The sequence below is a fragment of the Geotrypetes seraphini genome, chromosome 1 (assembly GCF_902459505.1).
Source record: "Geotrypetes seraphini chromosome 1, aGeoSer1.1, whole genome shotgun sequence".
Lineage (NCBI taxonomy): Eukaryota > Metazoa > Chordata > Amphibia > Gymnophiona > Dermophiidae > Geotrypetes > Geotrypetes seraphini.
Genome location: NC_047084.1, coordinates 310,321,676 through 310,348,911, shown reverse-complemented (window position 1 = coordinate 310,348,911; position 27,236 = coordinate 310,321,676). Strand labels below are relative to the sequence as shown.

General features: G+C 40.5%; 1 protein-coding gene across 35 annotated transcripts in view; it reads right to left on the bottom strand.

The window, feature by feature from the left end:
- Positions 1–27,236, bottom strand: part of ANK2 (ankyrin 2) — a 958,369-nt gene that overhangs the window by 54,677 nt on the left and 876,456 nt on the right. For 21 of the 35 annotated variants that reach the window (XM_033955859.1, XM_033955893.1, XM_033955875.1 and 18 more), the window contains 4 exons: positions 17,194–23,205; positions 10,031–10,105; positions 5,186–5,317; positions 1,396–1,542 (listed from right to left, as the gene is read on the bottom strand). In XM_033955859.1, coding sequence (XP_033811750.1) covers positions 1,396–1,542; positions 5,186–5,317; positions 10,031–10,105; positions 17,194–23,205 — 6,366 coding nt within the window. The remainder of the gene's footprint in view (positions 1–1,395; positions 1,543–5,185; positions 5,318–10,030; positions 10,106–17,193; positions 23,206–27,236) is intronic. The other 14 variants (XM_033955931.1, XM_033955938.1, XM_033955947.1 and 11 more) reach the window with 2 other exon arrangements.

Sequence of the window (27,236 nt, the reverse complement as noted above, 5' to 3'; positions counted from 1 at the left end):
TCACCAGAGTCTTATACAGGGGCATCATTACCTCCTTTTTCCTACTGGCCATTCCTCTCCCTAAGCACCCAAGCATCCTTCTAGCTGTTAGTGTCACCTTTTCAACCTGTATGGCCACCTTAAGATTATCACATATGATCATACTCAAGTCCTGCTCCTCTTTTGTGCACAAAAGTTCTTCAACCCCCTAAACTGTACTGTTAACTTTGGGTTTTTTCAGTCCAAATGTAGGCACCTAGGTTCCCTTGTAGAATATGAAAGTTCCCTGTTATATAATTGCTTGGTAAACAAGAGCACCCTCTATAAGTGCTATTTATGGTGCCTATTTTAACCCCTTTCTATAAGATAGAAATCTACTTTTCTTCATAGAGTATGAATGCAAATGGCTGAAAATACAGATACTTTAGGACACAACCATTTTCACCAGCCCAATAGCTCTTATAAATTCCTGTGCTTAGATGTTGACACATATGAATGTACGTGATAATATTCTATAATTTACACATGCACCTTTGCATTATGTCCATTTGCACACACCCACTTGCAAAGTAAGTGCAATCAAGTCAAGATGCTTATTTTTCCTTTGGTATTCTGCAAATTACCATATATGCATATTCCTGTTCCTTACAGAATTACTCCCTACTGTCCACTACTAAATCAACAAGTCCCTTTAACATAACATAACAATGCACTTGTATACTGTAACAACCTCGCAGTTCTGTGCGGTTTACAATAAAGTAAAAGAAAAATACACAAACACAGGGATATTGCAATTCAACTGGTTAGAATTTTTTCATGAAAAGAAAAAAGATTTAACAATTTCTTAAAATTTAAGTAAGAGTTGGAACTGGAGATCAGCTTTCTAAAACTCTTATCCCAAAAGGCAGCCTGATAAGCCATAGTTTTGTTTAAAAAAAAAATCTCTTATATATGCAACCTTTTATTGAGGGGAATGCAAAAAAAAAAAAAAAAAAAATCAAACTTCATGAGCAAAGTGTCTTCTGTTAACAAAAGTAAAATAATCAAGTATATAGGTAGATATTAAACCGTGTAGTGTCTTGAAACAAATGCACCCAAATTTGAATAATATCCTTGCTTCAATATGCCACCAATGTAACTTCTGATAATAACCCGTGACATCATCAAATCAATTCAGATTTAATATCAATCTGACAGCGATGTTCTGAATAATTTTTAACTTCTTAATGTTCTTTTTACACGAGGCTAAGTAAATCTGGCCCGTCCTCATCTGTGCACTTGTGATCATATGTACAATCCCCATCTTGTAATATCAGCAGGAACATTTCCAATTCTCAGGCTCGTTATGTTGAAAATATACTACCAAACGGATGGCAACAGTTTCTACAGATGAGCTGAATCATCCTGTGTGCTCACCTTCACTGTGGTCCAGTACTACAGTTTGCTCAATCTCTGCATAGGTGCGATCAGCATGCTCTTCAATGAGCTCAGAGGCACATGTTTCCATCAGGTGAACAATATCTATCCGGTTAATCTTTGTAAGACACTGGATGAGAGCTGTGTCTGTAAAGTCAAAAAGAGACTATTCAGAACAGTGTTTCTTCTGTTTATTGTTATCCCTCCTGAAGAAGAAAAAAAATCTGTTCATACTTTGTGACTTAACCCTTTAATTGGCAGATGGTGAAACAACTGTTCTATGTAACTTGATGCTGAATGAGAGCAACAGTGCCAAGTAATAGGCATTTGGAGATGAAGATTTCCCATAAGAGTCGTAGAAGACACGTTACATCTGAGCAATGATGCCAAATAAAGGGTTAAATGAGCCCTGACTTTAATCCCTGTGAACTTTTACTATGAAAATATGGGTGAGTGAACTTGCTTGCCTATGTTGAAAAAAAGCCCTACACCAGATGAATGAGTTATATTTCCTAATGCAAAATTTATTTTGTTTAACGAATTTCTTGCAAGGTGATAAGATTGCCTAAAACTGGAATCAACAATATTTTCTGTTGAAGAGATTTTGACATGCAGCCCCCTAGCTGCTTCGCAGAGGAAGTCTAACATCTTTTCCAGTGGGAGGAGGATGGCTCCTAAAATCCTATAGCACTTGTGGTCTCTGTGTGGGGAAGAGAGTTTCCACTGAAATCCTTCTTCCTTGGAAATAAGAGGCAATGAAATTCTTGCTCTCCAGGCTGCACAGCAAGCTACCTGCCTGGACCATTGGCTCTCCACTCCCCTGGAATATTAGCACTGCCTTTTCTAAACTCATGGACTTGTTCTGCTAATTTCACACATAAGATTAACAAAATTAGCATGTAAGTTTTGAAAGTGAGTCTAAAGTAGACCTCATAAATAAAAGTGTGCCAATAAGAAAACACATACCACCTTGTGTACAAGTGTTTGGCCAACCCCTGATCAAAAAGTTCTTGAAATATGGAAAAATGATAGGAAAGTGTCTCTAATTAGCTGTAAAAAAAATCATTGTAATATTCAAAACAATTTAACAATTTGGCATTGTTGTTCAGAAGCAACATATGATTCTATGGCTCTTATGGGAGATCTGCCTCTCCAAATGCCTTTCACTTGGCTCTGTTGCTCTCGTTCAACATCAAGTTACATAAAGAAGCCATTTTGACCATCTGACAATTAAAAGGTTAAACAGCAAGGAGAGGTTCCTGGACTCTTCTCCCTTGAAAAGAGGAGACTGAGAAGGTACATGATCGAAACATTCAAGATACTGAAGGGAATAGACTTAGTAGATAGAGACAGGTTGTTCACCCTCTCCAAGGTAGGGAGAACGAGAGGCACTCTCTAAAGTTAAAAGGGGATAGATTCCGTATAAACGTAAGGAAGTTCTTCTTCACCCAGAGAGTGGTAGAGAACTGGAACGCTCTTCCTGAGTCTGTTATAGGGGAGAACACCCTCCAGGGATTCAAGACAAAGTTGGACAGGTTCCTGCTGAACCAGAACGTACAAAGGTAGGGCTGGTCTCGGTTGGAGCACTGGTCTTTGACCTAGGGGCCGCCACATGAGCGGACTGCTGGGCACGATGGACCACTGGTCTGATTCAGCAGTGGCAGTTCTTATGTTCTTATGTCTGGGGTTAACTGGGCATTTTCAGTGGTACTTAACCAGATAGTTCTGCTGCAAATGCTCGATTAGTGTCCAAGCCAAATTCAGCTATTTTGGGGACAGATCAAATGGCAAAATTGGCTCTTAGATGGTTAAGGACTGATTTCCAGCCCTTAACCAGTTAAAATAACTGCATAAATAGAACCGCATTTTGACTTGTGGGCCACAATGGTTTCTTAAATTTGACAGAGTGGCTGGACCAAGAGCATCTTTCTATCCCTCGTGCAGTAGAACCCTTGCCCAGCTTCCATCCTTCACTCCCTCTCTCCCATCCCTTGTGCAGCAGAACCCTTGAGCAACCACCCCCACCATGCAGCTGAACCCCCACTGACCCTCCATCCTTCCCTCCAATCCGAACCCCACCGACCACAAGCCCTACATATCTCCCTCCAGAGCAGCGTCGGGCCAGCAGCACTCTAACTAGGCTGCTTCATAGCTTTCTCTCCTCGGGGCCTTCTGTGTGCTCCATTACTGATGACATCATTAGTGATGCAGCAGAGGGAATTCCCCCATAGAAGGCCGAGAAGCAGCCTGTTTAGAGTGCTGCTGGCCCGACACTGCTCTGGAGGGAGGTATGTAGGGCTTGTGGTCGGCGGGGTTTGGATGGTCGGCGGGCCGGATTAAAAAACTAAAAGGGCCAGATATGACTCTTGGGCCGTAGTTTGCCCATGTCTGGTATAGAATGTAGTCCTATCTTTATGTGGTTCTTCATAGCTGTTTAAGTGCCAATCATACTTGACTGGCTATGTTTTCATCAGCCCTGTATACCCAGAAATTCAATGCTAGAGCCTAGACATAGCCTGGCACTGAATTTTCAGGCATAACGTCAGCAGTGGTCAGCATAACGCTGAGTGCTACTGGCTAAATATCAGGCCTGTCATTTTTTTGAATCTGAAGCTATCTGGAGATAATGCTGCAACACCTACTGTTATAAGGTGTGGGCATTTCCTGGGTGTTTCCATCTGAGTCCTGGTGGATGACTGAACTAATCTTCCATTCAGACTTCTCCCACCTTTTGGTTTTCTTTCTGTCTGTGGGATTTTTGTTCCGTTTTTTGGGGGATTGAACTAATCTTCAGCGTATTGCCTTGAATTGTCAGCATCTTTATAGCAGTTTGGGGCTGATTCTATAAAGGGCGCCTAAAGTTAAGCGCCTCTTAGGTGCCTAACTTAGGCCCCCTTTTATCAAGCTGCATTAGGGTTTTTTTATCGTAAGTCGCTGCGGTAAAAGTGCCAATGTTCATAGGAATTCTATGAATGTCGGAGCTTATACCGCAGTGGCAGTGGCATAGCGAGGATGAGAGGTGCCCGGGGTGGTGGCACCCCTACTCCGCCCTCTTCTCTGCCCCCACCACATCCCCTCCTTCCCCGCCACTTCCTGCCGCAAGCGCACCCCTTTCCCCATACCTCTTTAATGTTCCCGGCGCAAGCAGCAACCCGAATCTGCTGCTCGTGCCAGCGTCGGCTCTTCCTCTGACATCACTTCCTAAGTGCTTTTTAACATTGCCCTATCATGTGCTGATTTCTATGGGTGTAATATTCAGCCACAATGGCTATTGGTCGATTTAAACACCAGCTGCCATAGTTATTTTAATACTCAGATATTCAGCAGCAGAGTGCTGAATATACAGATATAATTTGGGTGCCAGCATTTATCTGGGTACCAGCAATATTCAGACCGGTACCCAGTTAAGCAGCCAAACCAAGTTAGGACAGCCTTTTTTTTTGTCTCCAGACAATTACCTTGGTTAGTGGACTGAAAATCACTGCTGAGTAAGTGGTAACTCTTACCTGATAATGCCAAGGCCTTCTGTCAGCATCTTTAGCGTATCATCCAGATAAATTTGCTCTCACCTATTAAGTCCTACTAAATCAAGTTTTCAAGTTGTATTAAAATTTGATATACTATCCCACGGCCAAGGTCATGGTCATCTAAGCAGTTACAGTTATAATCAATGGCTAAAATTAGTATATGGAAAGCTTAATTTAAAAAATGGAATTCCATTCACTACAGAACAGTTAGAAAATAAAAGAGAATAAATCTGCTGGTGAAAATATTAGCCCCTGAGGTTTACCCGTTGCATGTTTTTCATCCCTTTCTAGCCAGTACTTCAACAGTGCATGGCTCTGGTCCTGCAGCGAATTGGGATTTTCAATTCGAATCTGATGGATCTGTTCTTCTGTGAAATCCAATTCTCGTGCTAATTCTGTTAAAGAAAATCCATTATTGGTAAGGATTTTTTAAATGTTATTTATTCTTTTGGGGAGTGAGGGAAAGGAGACAAAATCATAATTAGAACATCAATTACCTGTGATGCATCTGACAGGATTACATTGGATCCTAACAATTTTTTTTTTTTTTTGTTAACCAAGTAGTAATGATTTGCATTCCTCTGCAAATTAGGAATGTGCTTTTATTTGTTTCATTTAGTATATGCTAAAAACCATCTTAAAGCAAACAGTGTGTGTGTGTGTGGGGGGGGGGGGGTTAGTGACGTCCACGGCAGTAAAAGTGCCTACATATATAGAATTCCTTTGAGCGTTAGAACTGTTACTGCCGCAGCCGGCGATAAAAGCTGCACTGCAGTTTTGTAAAAGTGGGTGGGGAGATAAATGAAAAAGGAGGAAAAAATTGGATGACATTATTTTCTTTGCATACCTTTCCTGAATATCTTTGAGTACTATGGGGAGATTATATAATTGGGTACCACAATTTGGGCGTGCCGATAACACACGTTGAGTACTATTTCTATAACAGTATCTGGTCACCCAGATTCCATTATAGTAGTGCACTGTAGACACTGAGGTCTTTTTTCTTCACAATTGTAGTTTGCGCAGCTGATTTCTCATCCTTTCTGGAAGAGGGTAGAGTTTGTTTTCTAGTTTGATTTCAATTACCCCGATATTGACTGGATAAATGTTACATCAGGAAGTGCTAGGGAGATAAAATACCTAGAGAGACTACTCCAGGAACCAAGAAGAGGGGGATCTATTCAAGATTTAGTCCTTATTGGAATGCAGGGCATAGTACAAGAGGTAACAATGTAGGGTCTGCTGGGAAACAGTGATCACATCATGATCAAAATTGAGCTGATATTTGGACTACAATTTTCAAAAGGGTGACTATGATAAAATGAGGAAAATGGTTAAAAAGAAGCTACAAGGATCAGTAGCAAAGATTAGGGCTTTAAATCAGGCATGGATGTTATTTAAAAATGCCTTTATGGAAGCCCAGACCAGATGTATTCCTTGTATTAACAAAGAAAGAAGGGCAAATGTCATTATGGTTACTAGGTGAGTGAAAGAGGCTATTACAGCCAAAAAAACATCCTTTAAAGAATGGGCAAAGGATCCAAATGAAGAAAAGATGAAAAACATAAGCACAACTGAAATGTAAGATGTCAATGGGCCCCGAACCAATTTAAATAAATTACTGTGCCCCAAACTATCGGCGTTCATTCTTTTATATCTGTAGCTGGAGCACAGATTTGCCCACCAAAAAGGAAAATTTAAACAATCGTAATTCTTCCAATTTTGAGTTATCATCTGGATGGCGATCCCGGTCATGATTGAACCCAGACAAAACTAAATTCATCCTCCTCGAAAACAAAAAATACCAACCATAACCAACACTGAAATCAACACAACCCACTCTAAAATTACTAAGAATAACAATTGACAGATGCTGCCCCATGCAACCGCGAATCAATAAAACAATACAAAAATCATTCTCAATCATGAGAAACTTGAAACAAGTTCGGAATCACAATTCCAGCTCATAGTACAGTCCCTAATACTAGGCCTACTAGACTACTGTAATATCCTCTATCTCCCCTGCCCTGCAACAATAACAAAACAACTACAAACAATCCAAAACACAGCACTAAGACTCATCTACTCATTGAAGAAACATGACCACATTACAGAAGCATATCTCCAATCGCACTGGCTTCCAATCCCAGCAAGAATACAATTTAAATTCTACTGTCTACTATTTAAGACTTTATACGGAGACAGTCCAAACTACCTGAACAACCACCTCATCTACAATACCTTAACCAGACATAGGAAAACTCATACCCCATTCTCATACCCCCCAATTAAGGAGATCAAACTGAAAAAACTATAAGATAGCCTACTAGCCATTCAAGCAGTCAAACTAGACAACCAAATCGCCAATCTACTGACAACATCCCTAGACTACAAAACTTTTAGAAAAGAAATAAAGACCATACTATTCAAGAAATCCTTGAAAAAGAAATAACACCACAAGTATCAAACAGTGCCTCTCACTAAAGCCAACTACCCTAAACAAATAACCATACTCATTTCTTACTCTCTTTGAAAATGACCAAATCTCTTTTTGTAATAGTTCCTTGATAATTCTTCTGTAATCCGCCTTGAACTGCAAGGTAATGGCGTAACAGAAATCCCTAATGTAATGTAATGATAAGGAAAAGACGGCATTTATATCGATCCACAGGGGGCTTAACAAGTAGCAATGTTCCACATATGACCATCTCATATGTAAGTGGAACTGAGGACTCCAATATGTTGTTAATCATACCCGATATTGACCTCCAAAAGTTAAGTATCAAAGGACAATAGAACAACAGATGATCTAGTGTCCCAATGTCAAGATGACAGTGCCAGCATCTATTAGATTTAGAACTATCTAACCTGTTTAACCTAACCTATTTTTTTTAAATATATTTTTATTGAGAAAGGCAAATGGCCCAGACTGGTAAATACAAGCAGGAAAATCAATATAGGAAGAACAATAACAACAGTGAGAATGACAAGCTTATAGATGGGGTTGTATTTTTCCTTCCTTTTTTTGTGGAATACAGTAGCTGTGTCCACTACACGTCCTTTCTCTTATGAGATGTGTTCAGGGAGAGTGGCTTTACCTCCTAGTCTCCATAACTATATTACAGGAAACAGAAAACTACATGACACGAGGGCCACTAGTAAACTGAGAAAAGCCTTCCTGAAGAGTAGAGTTTTAATAATAATAATAATAATAATAATAAACAGTTTATATACCGCAGGACAGTAAAGTTCTATGTGGTTTACAATGATTAAAAAATGCTACAAATTGAGTAGAACTGGCAGATTAAAACTAGTGAATAGCGGCTCTAGAGATCAGTTATTGTAGGAAAGATTGTACAAATCAACTGCCTAAATACTTCAGGAACAGATATGTTTTTAGGTGTCTCCTGAATTCCCCATAAGTATTAGCAAGCTTAAGTAATTGTTCCAGGTCTTTACCCCATAATGCTGCTTGATATGAGAGAAGATGTTGATGATGACTTTTGAATTTACATCCTCTAGCCGGTGGAGATACAAAGTTCAGGTGTGAGCTTCTCTTATGTCTGTTGGTTGGGAAGAAGAAAAGGTCAGTTATATATTTAGGGGCTAAACCGAACAGTACCTTAAAGCAGAAACATCCGAACTTAAATTTCACATATGCCTCCATTGGTAGCCAATGTAGGAGTCGGAAGGAAGGAGTCACATGGTCAAACTTCTTCAACCCGAAGATCAGTTTGACCGCTGCATTTTGCACCAGTTGTAATCGCTGCATATTCGTTTGGGTAATTGCCAGATAGACGATATTACAGTAGTCAAGTTGGCTCAGTATAAGGGATTGAACTAGAATTCTGAATGATGAAGCATCAAAATATGCTCTGATGGACCGAAGCTTCCAGAGAGTAAAGAAATCCTTTCTAACCAAAGAGTCCACCTGGTCTTTCATGGTTGGGCCCTGGTCCAGTATTACACCCAAAACCTTCATAATAGGTTGAATAGGGTAGCTAAGGTTATCGATGCACAGTGATGTTTTTGTATCAAGTGGGTGAGATGAAGCTACAAAGAATTTTGGGTTTTTTTTGAGTTAAGCTTCAATCTAAATTCAGTTATCCATTGTTCCATCAAGTCTAGTACTTCTGTTGCCATTGGAGTAACTTCAGAGAGAGAGGTAGCGAATGGGATAATGATCGTAAAGTCGTCTGCGTAGCTAAATACTTTTATCCCCAGCTGGGTCAGCTGCACACCTAATAATGACATGTAAACGTTGAAAAGCAATGGGGATAGTGGAGACCCCTGTGGAACGCCAGATGGATTACTCCAGGTGTTGGAGAGATTTTAGTTAAAACGTACTTGATATGTGCGGGACATAAGGAAACCTCGGAACCAGTCTAGCACCTCTTCTCTGACACCAATTGCATCTAACCATTGTAACAATTTCCCATGGTCCACTAGATCAAAGGCAGAACTCATATCAAATTGCATAATCAGGGCTTAAGGCCACTAGTAAACAAGAAACGTAAATTATCTAAGATGGCCACAATTACTGTCTCAGTGCTAAACATAGGTCTGAATCTGGATTGGGTTTCATGTAAAAGAGGTATTCCATCAGTTGTGTATGTACCAATCCTTCCATGATTTTTACAAAAACCAATCCTTCCATGATTTTTACAAATCTTTCCATGATTTTAAGCCCCTGTCTCACGAACAGCATGAAGAAAATAGACCAGTATATAGTAAAGGAATTTAAGATTAGCTGCCTAGGGAGAAACAGGAAAATTACAACTGAGAAATCCAACAACTGTAGTATCCCAGCTTTGAATAAATGAATTTACAAAATAGTACTCTAAAAGTAGATCACGATAACCAATACTTATTTAACATCTTGTATGGGTATGAAAATTAAAATGAATATTGTATTTTTCCTTCAATCCAGATATGAACAAAAGCACCGTCATTTAGGAGAGATCTGCTCAGAAACAGAACATCTACTTTTTCAGTCCCTTTCTTACCTTCCAAAAAACAAATCCACTACGTTCATTGGACCCCAACAACTCATATAGAGAATGACACTGCATTTTGTTTACCAGAAATATAACTTGTCTGAATTATACCTGTCCAGCTGAAGCCAAGATGGTCTGCAATGTGAGCTAGCCTCTCCTCCGTCCTTTCTTGGTCTTCCTGTGGATCTAAATTTGGTCAAAACAAAATAGCCAAAGATCATCTATAACACATACAAAAAAATAAAATGTTGAGAAAAGTGCCAAGCCCTGCATGTAAAGCCTCACACAGCAGAAACATCTTTTCATTAGCCAAGTTCTGCATCAAGACAATTTTAAAGCCAGGAAAACAAAAAGAAAAAGGGGAAAATACATTTGGCTTCAGAAATGAAAACCATCTCTTCCCATACCTCTACAATCGACCTTCAACTGAGGTGAAATTCAGCAGTGCCACCATAAATGGCATAGGTATTTAATTATTATAATTTTACAGATATTTTTACTTAGCGTACTTCTGATGTTAGAAACTGCAGACATGTCTTTACTGCAATGCTATAAATATTTTATTCATTTATTTATTTGGATTTAGCTCAATATATAAACATTTAAAGAAGGATTTCAATAGAAACTTTTCTCTGTTTTAAGTACACATAACACAGACTTATATGGATCACACATTTAGAAGAGGCATGGGAAAAGTAAAAGACCATGCTTTAAAACCCCCTCTGCTTTATAATTTTATATGGATTGTTACAGCGGCTATCCAGATTTCTGGGGTGACTTGTCATGCTTCATGAACAAACTATGAAACAAAAGTCATGATTTGAGTTGCAGATCTTGGAAAGAACCGTGACAGTGCTGGGTCTGACTACTTGTGTTATCTTTGCAGAGTGGAGAGAGTAACACAAGTCACCACTGTAACATGTGAGGAGGAAGAGGAGGAAAGCCTTAATCTGATCACTTGGGGGCTGCAGGGTCTGAATTTCATTCTGCTTTTGTGCAAGCATGTTATTTCCAATGGGATCACAGATTGGTGTTTTATGAGTTCTAATGGTATTCTGTGAAAATATTCACAATTACTGTGTGCTAAAAGAATGATCACCTTTTAATAAAGGGAAACTTGCATGCACACATACATCAATAGTATTCTTTTCATTTCTGAATAAAGAGGGGCATAATTAAAAAAAAAAACGTCTAAGTCCCCTTTTGGCCTAAGTCCTTAAATGTTGAAAGCAGAAGCAGGGAAAATGTCCATTATCAAAAAAAAAGTCCAAAAGGAGGGTTTTTTGATAATGGCCTGACTCTACGTTCAGCTGTTTAAACGCCCAGACCACCACTATGTCTACACTAACATCATATAATCAACCTAAAAAAAGCCTAACTCCCAAACGCCCAAAACAAGAGCTTTTAGGCAAAGGAGGAGCCAGTCCTTCGCCTAAAAGCTGGATTCTGTAACCAGTGTCTATCAAAAACAACACCGGTTACAGAATCTCCTCCCTACAACGATCCGGGCAGGAGGAGCCTAAACCCTCCTGCCCCGCGGCACCCCCAAACTCCCTCGACACTATCGGGGCAGGAATGAGCCCAAGCTCTCCAGCACTCAAAGCAAGGGCCCCCCCGAACCCCTGATCGCCCCCGCTGACCCACGACCCCCCACCCCTCTCCCCATACCTTCAAAATTGTTGGTCAGATGGACGAGTACATAGCCATCGTTGAATGGCTGGCCTAGGGCCTGATTGGCCCAGGTGGCTCAAATCCCACCCACAGGTTGGGCCTGGGATGCCTGGGCCAACCAGAATAGGCCCAGTAGGCTTACATCCCTCCTGTGGGTGGGGGCCTTAGGCAACCTGGCCCATATGCCTAAGGCCCCACCCACAGGAGGGGCCTAAGCCTACTGGGCCTATTCCGGTTGGCCCAGGCATCTCAGGCCCCACCTGTGGGCGGGATTTGAGCCGCCTGGGCCAATCAGGCCCTAAGGCTAGCACCCATCCATCCGACCAACGATTTTGAAGGTACGGGGAGGGGGGTCGTGAGGTTGGTTGGGGGTCGCGGATTAGCGGGGGGCGATCGGGGGTTCGGGGGCAGGAGGGCTTGGGCTCCCTCCTGCCCGATCTTGTCGGGGAGTTCAGGGGTACCACGTGGCATGAGGGCTTGGGCTCCCTCCTACCCCGATAGTGTCGGGGCTTCGGGGGTGCTACGGGGCAAGAGGGCTTGGGCTCCCTCCTGCCCCGATCATGTCAGGGGGTTCAGGGTTCGCCTGGGCATGAGGACTTGGGCTCCCTCCTGCCCCGATAGTGTCGGGGGTTTGGGGGTGCCACGGTGCAGGAGGGCTAGGGCTCCCTCCTGCCCAATCGTTGTGGGGGGAGGGCTGATCGCTGCAGGAGAGATGGCTCATCTCTCCTGCCACGATGGTGATCACCCACCCCCCTACGAACCGCGGCACTTCGGGGTGAGGATCGCCGGCAGGGGAGATGCCCTGCCATGATGCTCACTCCAAAGTGCCGCGGTTCGGAGGGGGGTGGGCGATCACCATCGTGGCAGGAGAGATGAGTCATCTTTCCTGCAGCAATAGGCAGGTTGCTGGTGCTGCTGAGCTGCAGCGATCAGCTCAGCGGCCCCTTTTTCAGCTCTTATACCTGTTTTGACTTGGTCTAAGTCAAAAAGTATAAGTGCCGACTAGGCAACCTGCCTAAAGTTTTGGTTATACCTGCTGTACACCTAGGTCTAGGTCGGCCCACCTCCTGCCCACCGCCCGCCCTTTCCCCTCCTCTAAAAATGCCTCTTTTGGCTCTATGCGTTTAGAGGCAGGGGAAAGGCCTAAGCTGGTTTTAGATACGTCTACAACCAGCTTTGATTATAGGTACTTGGACAATCAGGCTTTATGATCGTCCAAATACCCATTTAGGCCACTTTTCAGATGTTTTTTTAAAAATTATGAGCCCCGTGGAGGGGCATAATCGAAAGGGACGTCTAAGTCCGTTTACGTCCATCTCGCAAGTCGTCCAAAGTTAAAAAGAGTTTAAGACACATTTTTGAAAGATACATCCAACTTTTTTTTCGTTTCGAAAATCGTCTAATTATACGTCCTGCTGATCTGATTGTCCAAGCCACTAAATCGTCCATCTTTATACCACATTTTCGTCCAACTTTCCGTCCAAGTCCAAAACGCCCAGAACAAGCCCTGTGGGACGTGGGAGGGGTCTGCAAAGTGATGGACTGCACATCCAGACATGTCACCTAAATAGTGGAGTACCTTACAGGGCACTGCTGTGAACTTCACAAAAAGGATGCCATGGCTTTTCCTCCCTACAGCTCCCTTATAGGTTACGGTGAGCCTCCCAAACCACCTCCAGAATCTCCTAGATCCACTTATCTACCACCCCAATAACCCTTATGGCTGCAGGAGCCACTTATATGCTAGTAAAAAAGGGTTTTGGAGGTATAAAGGGAAGTGCACATATTTAAGTATCAATGCAGTGATTACAAGGGCTTATGGGCATGGGTCCATCTCTCTATGGGTCCCTAACCCATCCCCAAGACGTTTTAAGACGCCTCTGTGCAGCACGACTAGGCTTTCCTATGACAGGCAGCCAGGTGATGATTTTCTGGAGGCAGAATTTGAAAGTTATGATTACGATTTTTATGGGGGTGGGGGGGTTGGTGATCACTGGGGGTGGGGGGGTCTGTTTTATGTGTTTGCAGTGCTTATCTGGTGACTTTAGGTGGGTTTTTGTGACTTAGACCATGTTTTACATGGTCTAAGCCACAACGTCCAAGTTCCGTCGATCGTGGGCTGTATAACTTTCGGTTATACGTGCTGTACAACTAAGTCTAAGCCGGCCCACGTCCCGCCCAACTTCCGCCCTCGACACGCTTCCCGAAACACCCCATTTAGCTTTGGTTGTTCAGCGACACTATGAAGGCCTAGGTTGTTTAGACATACATCCAAAACCCGTTTTTATTATCGGCCCTTGGACGTTTTTGAGAAATGTTCATCCAAGTGCCGACTTAGGCCGGTTTTTGAACGTTTTTCTCTTTCGATTATGAGCCCCATAGTGTTTTGAAGCCATTTTACCTATAAAAAGATCATTAAATGATGTGCATTAATCACTCACCACTATAAAGGATATTTTAAAAGCATCCCCACGTGTAAAATAGTGGCATTCACATGTCTAGATTAGTTACATATTTTTACATGGCAATTTTAGAAAGCTGCTATTTATACATGTATATAATTGGAACTCAGGTTTCAGGAGGGCAAGGTGCGAGCATGTTCAGATTGGGCCAAAAATGTTTATGTGTATGGTATTATAAGTTTTACAATGGGAATACATAAATTTCCCTGTCACCTTCTGCTCCACCGGTGAGGCAGGCATAGGTTAAATAAAAGTGTATTAACCCCATTTCAGCTAGATTGCTGTTTTTGCCTTAAGAGTTAAAAACGTTTTGCAGCTTCCATAGTTAATTGCCACCATTGCATATAGAGTTTTGTTTGAGCTGGCCAACTATGATCTATATTTCAAAAGCCCTAATCATAATTTACATTTTGGAAAGCCAACATTTACACATGTTTACCTACATGTAGATTGCAAAGGGTAGAACTAAAATCTACATGTTTAGTCCACATTTCAGGAAAGGAATGTAAATATGTGTCCCCCCCCTATGTCAACATCTGGATTTACAGCTGTTCCCATGCACATGCAGATTGGTAAAAAGTTCCCTAATGGTTATTTTCCACTCCAATTTGAAAATAAATACAGATTGAGGCTTCTGTTGTAATTAGTTGCATGTACACATGTAGGTTTGAAAAATGGTTGGCATGCACACATACGTGGAAGAGCAGATCTTATGGTGTGAACAGTGGGCTGAGAACCTGGAAGCCTAATTCCCTCCTGCCTATGTCGAGTCGGGGGTGAGGAGTGTATTGCGGCAGGAGAGATTGGCTATCTCTCCTGCCGCGATAGCGATCTGAAGTGCTGCAGTTGGCGGCACTTTGGGGTATTGCTATTGTGGCAGGGGAGATTGGCTATCTCTCCAGCCGCGATCGTTGCAGTAGGGGGTAGACAGGTTGCCGAGGCCGCTGAGCTGATCGCGGCAGCCGCTCAGCGATCAGCTCAGCGGCCCCTTTTTCGGCACATATACCTGTTTTGTCTTGGTCTAAGTTAAAACGTATAAGTGCCGACTAGGAAATCTGTGTAAACTTTTGGTTATACCTGCTGTACGAGTATGTATAGATCGGCCCACCTCCTGCCCACCTCATACCCTTTCCCCTCCTCTAAAAATGCCTCTTTTCACTCTATGCATTTAAAGACAGGGGAAAGGCCTAAGCTGGTTTTAAATATGTCTAAAACCAACTTTGGTTATGGGTACTTGGATGATCAGGCTTTTTGATCATCCAAGTACCCATTTAGGCCACTTTGTAGATGTTTTTTTTTATTATGAGCCCCATATTGTATATTGACATCACAAAAATTTTTGAGAGATTGATATTTATCTGCAGAATAACATTCCAGCACAAGCACAGATATGGGCTGATTTTTTATTTTTTTTTTGCTCAGACATGCGCACAGTATTAGCTGCTCTCATCACAGATTCTTCGATGTGCGCATCTGTTAGTCTTACCCTAATTAGTGTACAAGTTCTGCACACTTTGAATTTGCATATGGTTAGCTTACTGCATCGACAGGCAGACCTTTCTCATTAAATACTGTTAAAACTGTATTCTCAGCCATTGGCACACAGTTCTAACATGCAGCTTTCTGCATTAGACCCTTAGATAGTAATCCCTCCAGGGACAAAGAAATACCTCCTGTACCTAAATGTGACTTGTGTTAAGCTACTTTTGAAAAGGTATGAGCAAAATCCTAAATCCCTCCCTTCGACCTTTAATGTCCCCACAATCAGGTTACTTAAAAGAAATGCTACAACAGAAAGATTTGAAATTAGGTTGATCAAACACTTTGAAACAGACATAAAAAAAAATTAAATAGCATTGTCTCTCAACCATTAACAGAAGTAGACTCTTTCAAGTGTAAAATGCCACTGTCTCATCAACCCTCTTTCCCTACCACCCCACTTTCCTTATACCGAGTCATAATAGCAGCTAGGCAGGCAGTCTAAGAACTAAACTAATTTGCCCTATTTAGGACTCCTTTTACTAAGCTGCGGTAGCGTTTTTGCGTTAACCCCTGCGCTATGCGGAAAAACTAACGCCAGCTCAATGGAGGCGTTAGCGTCTAGCACATGTGGCATTGTGAACGCTAAGCACGCACTAAAACCGCTAGCGCAGCTTAGTAAATGGAGCCCTTAAACTGAGTGTACCTGTACTGTTTCTTAATTGACCTGATGAAAAACATGATGACTCTCAAAAACGAGTCTTGTGTGTATTTAATCCAAGAAAAATGTCATCCACTACAAACTGTTGACCCTTACTTTTTGAATATAGTTCAATGTCCCACTTGAATTCTTCAGAATGATAATGGTTTGTTATTATATTCTGGCATACATTCTATTAATTGTATTGTGGATGGACATCAGACATTCATGAAACAAAAATGAGCAAAACCCATTTATATAACCTACGAACATATTCAAATAGCATTAAATCTTGAAAAATGGAAATATATATTTAGTCTGTATGGATGAGCATCGCTATTCCCTTCAGCTATGCTCTTCAAGTTCATACTAAAATACACCAAAGTTAAATGTTGATGACAATAACCCTTTAAGCAAATGCTATCGATAGAGCCAACAATTTATCTTTTATTTGTGGGAAGCTATTTAGCATATCTCTGCCAGATCCATCATACTGATATGCCTAACCAAGTTAAAACATTTAGCAGTATAAAATAATTGGACCAGTCAGTGAAAATGGAAAATTGGATTTACATTCTAGTTTTCAATAGTAAATGTTTTGTGTAAAGGTCACTATTTTATATACGGTAAGCCTCAATGGATAAAGTATTACACTAAAGTATTTGATCTCAGGAAAGCCAGAATTCAGAGGTCCTGCAGCCCCAAATGCCAGATGAGCCAAAGGTAGAGGTTTGCATGTGTTTATTGTCAATGCTTTCCAGAAGCATTCACAATATGCAATCTTGAGATTGTTTTATAGACAAGAAAATTCTGAGACACAAAAAAGCAAAACAAAAGACAAACTCAGCTTTTACAAGCACATTAACAATCACAAAAAGCTTAAATAAAATGAAACACAAATCACCAGATAAGTTAAATCTATGACATGCGTAGCAGAGGGAATTCTCATAGATGGCAAATACCTTCAGCATGGTCATGGACATTATCATCAGGAATTCGTTCTATCTGAGTCTCAATAGACTCATCCCAAATAGGCCTTGTGTCAAAGATGTCTTCAGGAACTGACTGCTGTGTTTCAACAGGTGGCACATTTTCAATAACTGAAACTTCTAGGGTACTACTTTCATCATCAGAAACTAGCTCTTGTTCTTTTTCAGCCTGTGTAATTCTATCTACTAGCTTTGACGCTTCATCACTAATCTCTTCAAAAAAATCAATTGAATTTTTATATAGTTCAAGAAACGGTTCTTTGTCTTTTGTGGGACTTGTTGAGCTATAGGAAGACGCACAGCTTTTCATCTTTACTGGCAATCTTGAAGAAAATATCTTTGGTTTAGTCACCTCATCTGATTCTGTTTCAAGTGGCACCTGACTAGACTGCTCTCTGATCTCAGTTTCTACCTCAGTATAACTTTTAGTCTTCCCTGAGCGCTTTGTTTTGGAGTCTGAGGGAGAACCTGCATCAGATTCAGACTTACTTCTATGATCTTGTTTTAAAGGTATTTTGGATGCCACTTCTGGGGCTCTGAAGGACTCCGAAGAACAGGCTGATGTTTCTGTGAATGTAAAATGTTGCTCAGTTCGTTGGAATGCTGTTTTGACAGGGATTCTAGACTTTGGCTTTTGCTCATCTTCATCAAGAATGTCATCTAACAGTGCATGCCCATCTTCGTCTAGATACAGTGACTGGGGTACTGCTGACAAAGAAACACCAGATCTCACTGGTATTTTGGATTTACTTTCAATGTGTGATATACTGTCCATGACTGCAGTAGGAATTTCAATCACAGATCTCTCTTCCTCTGGTGAAGAGTCTGGAGACTCTTCATCTTGTTCATGATACACAGATCTAGCAACTGTGTACAAATCTAACTCAACACTTGCTTGAATCTGCTCAGGAGGTGAAGGGCAAGGCATCTGAGTGGAATCAAATTTATCATCAGCATCGCTTATGGAAAAGGAATGTACATCCAAAATTTCAGTGGCAGTAGTTTCTTTCTTTGATGATACTGATGAAGCTAAAATGCCCATTTTAATTGGAATTCTAGATTTCTGTTCTACTTTTGTGACTACTGTACTGCCACTTGTAGTTTTTGTTTCTGACGCTTCCTCTGTAGTCCTTTCCTGATCAAATCCATTTGATGCTAACATGGACTCATCTGATCCATTCATCTCAGAGGTTGTCTCACATAATTCTGAAGGGGTAAAAGTTTCAGCTGAGCTTGTAATTTTAGGAGATTCAGCCTCTGTAGTGTTTTCTTTGATTTCTTCAGATAATGCTTCTTCTAAACATTCTTCTGCAATCTGGAAAAAGTGAAAACTTTCATCTGCATAGGTCCTCTTGGTCATATCAATAGCTCCACTTCGGGTCATTTCAAAAAGTTTCCCTTCATGAAATAGAAAAGGATTTTGTTCGCTCGTTGGTGTTCCATCCTCTGTGGGAGTTCGTGCTGGGGTGCTATCTGGTGATGTGCCCTCGGATTGTCTGTCTACCATCAAACCAAATATTTTTTGCTCTTCCTCTTTCACTCGAGCTGCAAAAACTGCATCATCTTCTCGCACTGCACTCCAGGTGTCAATATCTGCCTCTGACTTTGTTATGACCAATTTACTAACCTGTTCCTCACCTCTGCCCCTTTGAACAGGTTGGTCAATTCTTTTGGTATCTAAAGGACAAGAAGTTGATGATGCATTTCTATCTAACTGCATCATACCAAAATCTATTGGTTTTGAGTCTATTTCAGGGTATAATGAGACATTACTATCTTCTTCAAATAATTTATCTTCACATGAAGCATGCAAACTAATAGGACTTGTTAGTAATGCATCCTCACGTGATAGTGTGAAGGCCGGGGTGGCTATCTGATCTTCATTAAGTTCAGCTCTATCACTACTAGGGAAAAAATGTTCTGAAGGGACATTTTCATAGGGGCTTGTTATCTGAGGAATTTCACTTCCATCATCAGTAGCAGTGTAATTTATAGCTATAGGAGATTTACTAAATGAATCTCTGTCAGCGATAAAAGATGAACATTCTTCTGTAGAATGTTCATCATCAATAGCCATTTTGGATATACCAAATGCCTGAGCAGTTTCTGTGTAGTCACCCTCCAAAACTGGACTGGAAGCAGTTTTGGATATCATTTCCTCAACTATTTTATCCTTATAATTAAACTGTGATTCAATGTATTGGGAGTCATGACATTCATGGGGACTACATGCTTGGGAAGACATAACTTCTCTAGTAGTAAAGTCTGTATGCATTGGCATCTCTGAATCATCAGCAAGTTTTTGTGATAAGGCCTGATGATGCATAGTTTCTGTATCTGTCCTTTTCTTAGTATCACTAATAATATGATGGGATCCTTCACTAAACTTTATAAATGGGACATTAGGACTAAACTTTACAAATGGGACATCAGGACTTACTATATCACTTTCATTTGTACTATAAAACTTTGTTTTATCTAATTCTATAATTATGTCACCATCACAGTGATGAACATCAGATCCTTCAGCAGATGTGTTATGCCCTATACCTTGCATAAGTGGTTTTCGTTCCATCTCATCTACTGGCTCACTGGATTCTAATGTTTTCTCCTCCATTCCAGAAGCATGTTGTTTGGAAGCAATAGGTTGAAATGCTGTTTCTTCAGGACTTGAATTAGAATCTACACTAGAACGGAAAGGGGATGGAGGCTGTACCCGAATTACAGGCTCCATCAAGAGACCAGAATCAGTTTCTTTTTTTAGCTGAGTTAACTCAGGTTCACTTTCTGAAGAAGAAGAACTTTTTCGACTTTCAACAGACATAACTACAATTTGTATATCTTCATCATGCAAGACTTTTAATTTTTCTTCTTCTGATTCAGCTTCATGTACAGTGCTTTCTGCAGGAATTAATGCCTCATGTACAGTGCTTTCTCCAGGAATTATTGCAGATTCTTCCTGTTTGGAATCTTTTTTATATTCCCTTTTCTGCTTTGCTTCTTGTTCAAGTTCATCAAACATTTTAATTTTTGTTACCATCTTAAACATTTCTTCCTCGGGAGTAAATCTCTTCTTTGGTTCATTTTCTGAATCATCCTCAGGTTCTTCAGCAACTTCAGGAATTGTGTTTTGTCTAGCAGAAGCTCCTATTGACTGCAGATCTGATGTTTTGGGTGTAATTTCATAACTAATCTCTTCAGAGCTGGGGGTTTCAGGGGAAAGAGGACTCTTTCCTGAACTTTCCATGAGAGAAATTTGTTCCAAGCTATCATCTTCAGCACTTGCATCAGGGTCTCGGAGAATTCTAGAACGTACAGGTGCCAGTTCAGATGAAAGTTCTGCTTTGGTGCCACTAATCTGAAGGGTAGCTTGCTCCATGAGAATACTAGTCTTCACTGTTTGTTCTGTAGGACTGTTTTCAAGAGAGTCACGACATGGTGACTCTTTTGTAGGGCTTGGTTCAATGGAATCTGGTGTTTTGTGTGAGGAGTTATCTTCCATCACTGGACTTGCTTCCAAAGAATCTTTATGACTGATAACCAATGATTCGTCTGCTACTGGGCTGCTGCTTTCAAAATCATGACTAAGAAGTGAAAGTTCTAATCCCTGTGGGCTTTTAACAGCCACCTGAAAATCAGGTTCTGAATATTTACCCTGTTTTATTGAGATAGAATGTGTTTCAACTGATTCTGAGTAATCTTTGGTATCAATGTATTTCTCACTACTAACACCTTTTGTGACAGAAACTGATTTATTCAGAAGTAGTTCATCTGCCTTTTCTTTAAGGCTTGTAGATGCAGTCATATCTGCATGAGATTGCTGGGTGGCACCATCCTCCTCCAATGATGCAGATTTAGTTTTAGTGAAAGGCATGTTCACCTCCTCTAACAAATGATCAGGAGCAGGCTTGCAGACTTCAGAGTCTTTAACTGCTCTTGGTGAATGTGGCTCTGCTTCTCTGTGCCCAGACTTACTTTTAGAGTCATCATCAGTTTCTTGGTCAGTTTTCTTTGGTGAGGAAGAAAGGCTTTCTGGGCTTGTTTCTGGAGTCTCTGCTAGTCCTTCATGCTTATAGCTCTCCTCGGAGCTGACCTGTGGTGTTCCATCAAGCAAGAGGCTACCACCAGGAGAATCTGCTACACCTTCATGCTTCAGGCTTTCAGAACTACCATCAAAAGCTCCACTTTGCAAAGATAGTGCAGGAAGAATTCCATCCTTTACATATTCTGATGGAAAGGCAATGTTGAAAGGGCTTGTTAATATTTGCTCTAAGTGAAATTGTGCTGCTTCAGTGTCTGAAAGCTTTCGAAGCTGTTGATATTTGTCATTGTCCTCTAGTTCTTCTTTAATGACATCAGAAAAATCTGTTGAGGTTTTCCTATCAGGGCTAATCTGGGGGTCAGCATCTCTATGTTCATCAGCCACCCTTTTCTTCATGAATGGGATTTCCTTTGTACATTCCTCGTCAAATACAGGGTAAAAAGAATCTTTTGTTTTATGGCTGTGAGCTGTGTGTTCATCTATAGGGGATGATACGGAACAAATTATTTCTATGCTTTTTTTTCTAAGCTCATCAGAAACATGCACCCCCTCTCCTGGCTCTAAAGCCCCATATGCCTGAAACTGCTGGCTTTCTTGGTCAGTCTGACTTTCTGATATGTCTCTTTTTTTGTTTGAAAATACCTGCCATGTTTCACTTTCTGGGTAAACTACTTCTGCTTGAGTTTGTTCTTTGCTGGAGACCTTTCTGACAGGAGTCAGTGCAGACCCTGCTGTTGACTTACTTTCTTCAGAGATTTGCTTTTGTTTTATACCTTTTGTGGACTTGTGTTCAAAAAGTCCTGATTTCTCCTTGGACGGATCCTGTCCTGACTGGAATGCTTTCATCAGTTCTCTAACTGACATAGTCTCTTCCAGGCGTTCTGTTTTAGGAGAAGGAGAAACAGGTGGATGATGTAACTGTGACAGTTTTTTGGAAGACTCCTCACCAATATAGTCTTTTATTTGTGGTTTAATATGTTTTTTTGTAAGCTCTTTCTGCTCCTCTTCTACTCGCTTCTGAAGAGCCTTAACCTTTTCTTTTATTGAACCAATCGGAGTCTCTTCTATGACAGGTGACACAGAAGTAATGTCTGAAGTGGGTGCAGAAATTAAACATGGTTCTTCATCTAATGATTCTTCTGAACTAAACTTGGTAAGACTAGTTTGATCTTCATTATCTTGCAACCATTCTTCCTTTTGTTGCTCCCTCTCTTTTAATTTCCTTCTAACTGGTTTTTTAATTTCAAAACCTGTTTTTTTCTTTTCTTGTATAATCTGTAAAGCAGCTGAATCTGAGTCTTGGGTTTGCTTTTCTGATCCCCTGCTGATAACAACAGCTTCAAATCTTTCTTGGATTAAATCTTCTTGGAATGTTTGAGGAACTTCATGAAGAGGCAAATAGGTATTCAGATCCTCTGAAAGGTAGTTTACTATTTGTGCCATATCTTTAGACACTATACCTTTAGATGTGTCTTCCTTTGGGCCTCTTTCTATCCTAACTTCCACACATGGAGATTCACTGACTTCTGAAAGTGTTCTCTGTCTTGCCTCTTCAACCTCTTCGTCGCTTACAACAATCCACTCTTCTTCTATGCATGGCCTATCAGACTGGATCTTCTTGGACATTGACTCTTCTCCTGTATATGTTCCACTTCTCAGAATTTCATTGACTTTTTCTAAGTCTTCCTTTACTCTTCCAACAATCTCAAATGGTTCTCCTGGTTCTTCTTCTGCTCCTTTCACAAGTTCCTTCACTTTGATGGGTCTTGTCTTCTCAGCAGAATCGGTGGTCAAGATTGCACTCATCTTGATCAACCCTTGCTTCATCTCAGAAACTTCTGAAAGCAAATCAGGACTTGCTAATATGGGGACTTCATTGACCAGGTGACTTTTCAGGATAGATGTTTCTGTAGATTCTGTCCCATCATCATCATCATCATCATCTTTGGGGTGAACGAAAAACATTAAAGTAAAATGGAAATCAAAAATAGAGATTGAAAAATGTAATCAGGACTTTCATGACACAAGAGTCTTTTGTTGATGTGGAAGGGAAGTCAACACAATAGGCTGGGAATGGCTGGTGCATCCAGAGGGTCTTGGGACACAAGAGCGAAGCAAAGCTAAAGAAAAACAAAACTGAAAAGGAAAATGGGCAGGAAATAACTTGCTTAGATTTCACACATGAGCACATCCACACATACAACACCAAAGCAATAACAAACACAATATCCAGGACGAGTAAAAAAAGAAGTCATAAATAATCTACAAACACAAAGTGGAAACATAGCGGAATCACACAAAAAAATAAGCATCTCAAGATTGTTTAGATGTTATAGATCAATGTCCAAAGTAGGGGGCGGGAAAGAAAAGAAAGCATTAGAAGAGATTGAAACTAATTGGAAATTGATTTCCTCTATGAGAAAGCCAGTGGTAGCAAGCTTTTGGAGCAACAACTAAATAGCTCCACGAGTAAGTATATTTCTTTTGATAACCAATATCAAAAGACTTACAGCTAATGATATGCAATTATATAATCTATTAAAAAAGATTTGAATAATCTGTAAAACTGGCATTTCACCTAAAGGAATCTCACAGCTAAACAAGGACACAGTTTCTAATTTTTAAGAGGTATGGTCCTTTCCTTGGAGCCATCCTCATCATCTGGACAAATAATGAATAAACAAAGAGGGGGAAAATAAGAAAAGGAAATTAAGAATAATTGTGATCCAACATAAAGGTGGATTGAAACAATTACAAATGTAATGTACAGCAAATAAAGAACCAGAGACATTCAAACTGAACACACATACTGTGCACACACACACACACACACACGTGCGCGCGCACACACTCATACGTACACACAGTACAGCATATGCAAGCCAAGTTATTTCCATGCAAAGCAAAGGTGTAGTAAACAATGGGAATGTAGCCTTGTGTCAAGGCATGAAAAGGTATGGTAATAAATAAATATTACATGGAATTATTATGCAACATACCATGGTGAAGTACAGTTTTATCCCCTTTTACAAATCCACATAGAAAGTATTGCCAGGCAGCAACTAGCCTGGCGATAGCAATTTAAGCATGAGATATCTTAAAAGCAGTTTACCAGACTAGAGGGAACCATCAATGAGATAATGGTCTATTGAGAAAAACATTACTAAATAGAACACTTACAGTATGACAATAACAGGTATGAAGGGTTTTAAAAAAAATTATCTAAATACATTGAAATAACTAATCGGGCTTCAGAAACTTCAGGATGCAAAGGGAAACCGCTTTTTATAAATTGTTCTGCTTTCGTAGCAATTTTTAAATCAACGGGGCAAATTTCCTGACTGCCTAAATTCTGCAAAATCTATGTATACTTTTTGCCTTTGGTCATTAACCCAGTTTTCAAAGGGAAGGCTTATTATGGGTTAAAAAAAAACCAACCAGACACCTATTTTTTTCCGGGAGTAGAACTGATTGTGCAAAGTACACGCAAAGATATTAACATGCACTCTATGCATTTACTTTTCCTTCCTTGACCTGAGCATTTGTCCTGGGAATATTATGGAACACTGTGTGGACATTCCACTGCACTGAAAGTTGGCACATTTTAGATAGGCAACATATGTAACTTTTTTTTTTAACCTGTTTAAGGGGTTCTTTTACTGAGCTGTGGTAAAAAGTGGCCTTAGTGCACTCTTACAAGGCCATGGCCATGTGCTAATTTTGTTATTCGTGGGGGCCATTAAACCAATACCTATTTTGTAGCAATTTTGTAGGCAGGATAAGATCACTTGCTAATCGTGCGCCAATCCATTAGCACACGGTAAAGTAGCTGCACTGATTCTTGCTGTCACACCAACTCTCCACCCCTGCTGACACACACCCTCCGCAGAAAAATAAAAATATATGCTTAACGCATGATTTACGTACACAGATTGCCAATTTACCACAGGATGCCTCAGCACATCCTGAGGTATGATATTTAAGCTGAGGTAGGTGTGTGTTATTGTTTATCACAGTTTAATGAAAAGATACCTTAATCATTTTACCCTGTATTTATAAAATTGTCTTTGCTATTTAATAAGGGAATTACTGCTAGGATTGCAGGCACACATTAACTCTCACATTAAATAGCTGACACATAAAACGCCACTGCGTGGTATTGAATGTGACTTACAGCTAACAATTGGGATATTACAATACGTTAACTGGAACGCTCTTCCGGGGGCTGTTATAGGGGAAAGCACCCTTCGGGGATTCAAGAAAAGGTTGGATAAGTTCCTGCTGAAACAGAACATTCGCAGGTAAGGCTAGACTCAAATAGGGCACTGGTCTTTGACCTAAGGGTTGCCGCGTGAGCGGACTACTGGGCACGATGGACCACTGGTCTGACCCAGCAGCGGCAAATCTTATGTTCTTATATTCTTAACTGTTTGCACAGCAGATAATGAAAAACTGTGTGTCAAATTCCAGGAACACCCCTGCTCTGCCCCCCTGTGGATCCTAGCACCTAAAGATGTTCACCTATATTTTAACTGATGCAAATTAGCACCCAATTATCAATGCTGATTGGTTTGTTATTCAATTAAATTGTGCATAGAAATATGGCACACCCGCAACTTTTAACACCCAATATAGAATTAGGTTAAATGTGAGGCAACCGCACAAGGAAGTGTCAGCATGTAACACGTGGAAGTTTTGAACTCACCGCTTTCACATATAAGTGTGACAGCTGCCAGGTCTATATGTTCATTTTTTTTCCCAGTGTGCATCTTTGTAAAACTCATGTGCCGGCAAATATATGTATACTCCTAATTGTCCTTTCTCATATATGTTGCTTTCCTATAATTAATGTGGTTCTACCCCAGTCCCTTTTGTATCAAGTTAGTCCTTGTCCGACTCTGTCTAGATTTTAAGCTGTAATATAATGACTATGTTTTATCATGTACATCGCTTAGGAAGTTTTTATAGGCGATATTATCAAATTTTAAATAAACCTGAAACCTGATCAACAGATTCTTCTCAAAAATACCACCAGAACTTTGCATGTCCTGACCTGGAAGCTTCTATATCAGAGGTAGGGAACTCCAGCCCTCGAGAGCCGTATTCCAGTCGGGTTTTCAGGATTTCCCCCAATGAATATGCATGAGATCTATTTGCAAGCACTGCTTTCAATGCATATTCATTGGGGAAATCCTGAAAACCCGACTGGAATACGGCTCTCGAGGACCGGAGTTCCCTACCCCTGCTCTATATTAAATGGGCTACTTAACACACAACAGAAAATTGTACTTTGGAAACCCTCCCAGAAATGGTGGGAATGCTAACAGTTAACAAAGGTTGTGCAGTTATTGCACATTTGTTCTGGATATTAATGCGGTAACAGGTAAAAATCTTAGCTCACTTCAGTAAGCAGTGGCCTTTGAAAATTACTCACAACATTTCCGTAGGGGATCTATCCTCATCATGTTGGATTTTATGTTTTACCCTCTAGTACACTATCCTCCTCTTTTACTAAGGTGCGCTAACCGATTAGCGCATGCTAATTAAATTAGCGCATGCTAAACGCTAACGCATCCATAGACTAACATGCACGCATTAGCATTTAGCGTGTGCTAAATCGATTAGCGCACCTTAGTAAAAGAGGGCCTATGTAGTGAACAACTAGGCATTAGTACATGATTCTAAACTAGAAGATGATTTTCTTGGAGTTCATTAATAAGATTGACACATGCTGTCTTCCACCGGATCCATTTCATTCCTATTGGTCCTGTTGCAGATAGCATGTGTTAGTCCTTAGCAAAAGACCCCCATAATTATATTTGCAGAGAAAATTAAATGCAGAATGTAGGGTCTTTTTACTAAGGTGTGCTAACAGATTTAGCACACGCTAAATACTAAGAAATATTTTTTACCTATTCTTAGCATTTAGTACATACTAACCCTCCCTTTTAAGAAGCCACATTAGCATTTTTTT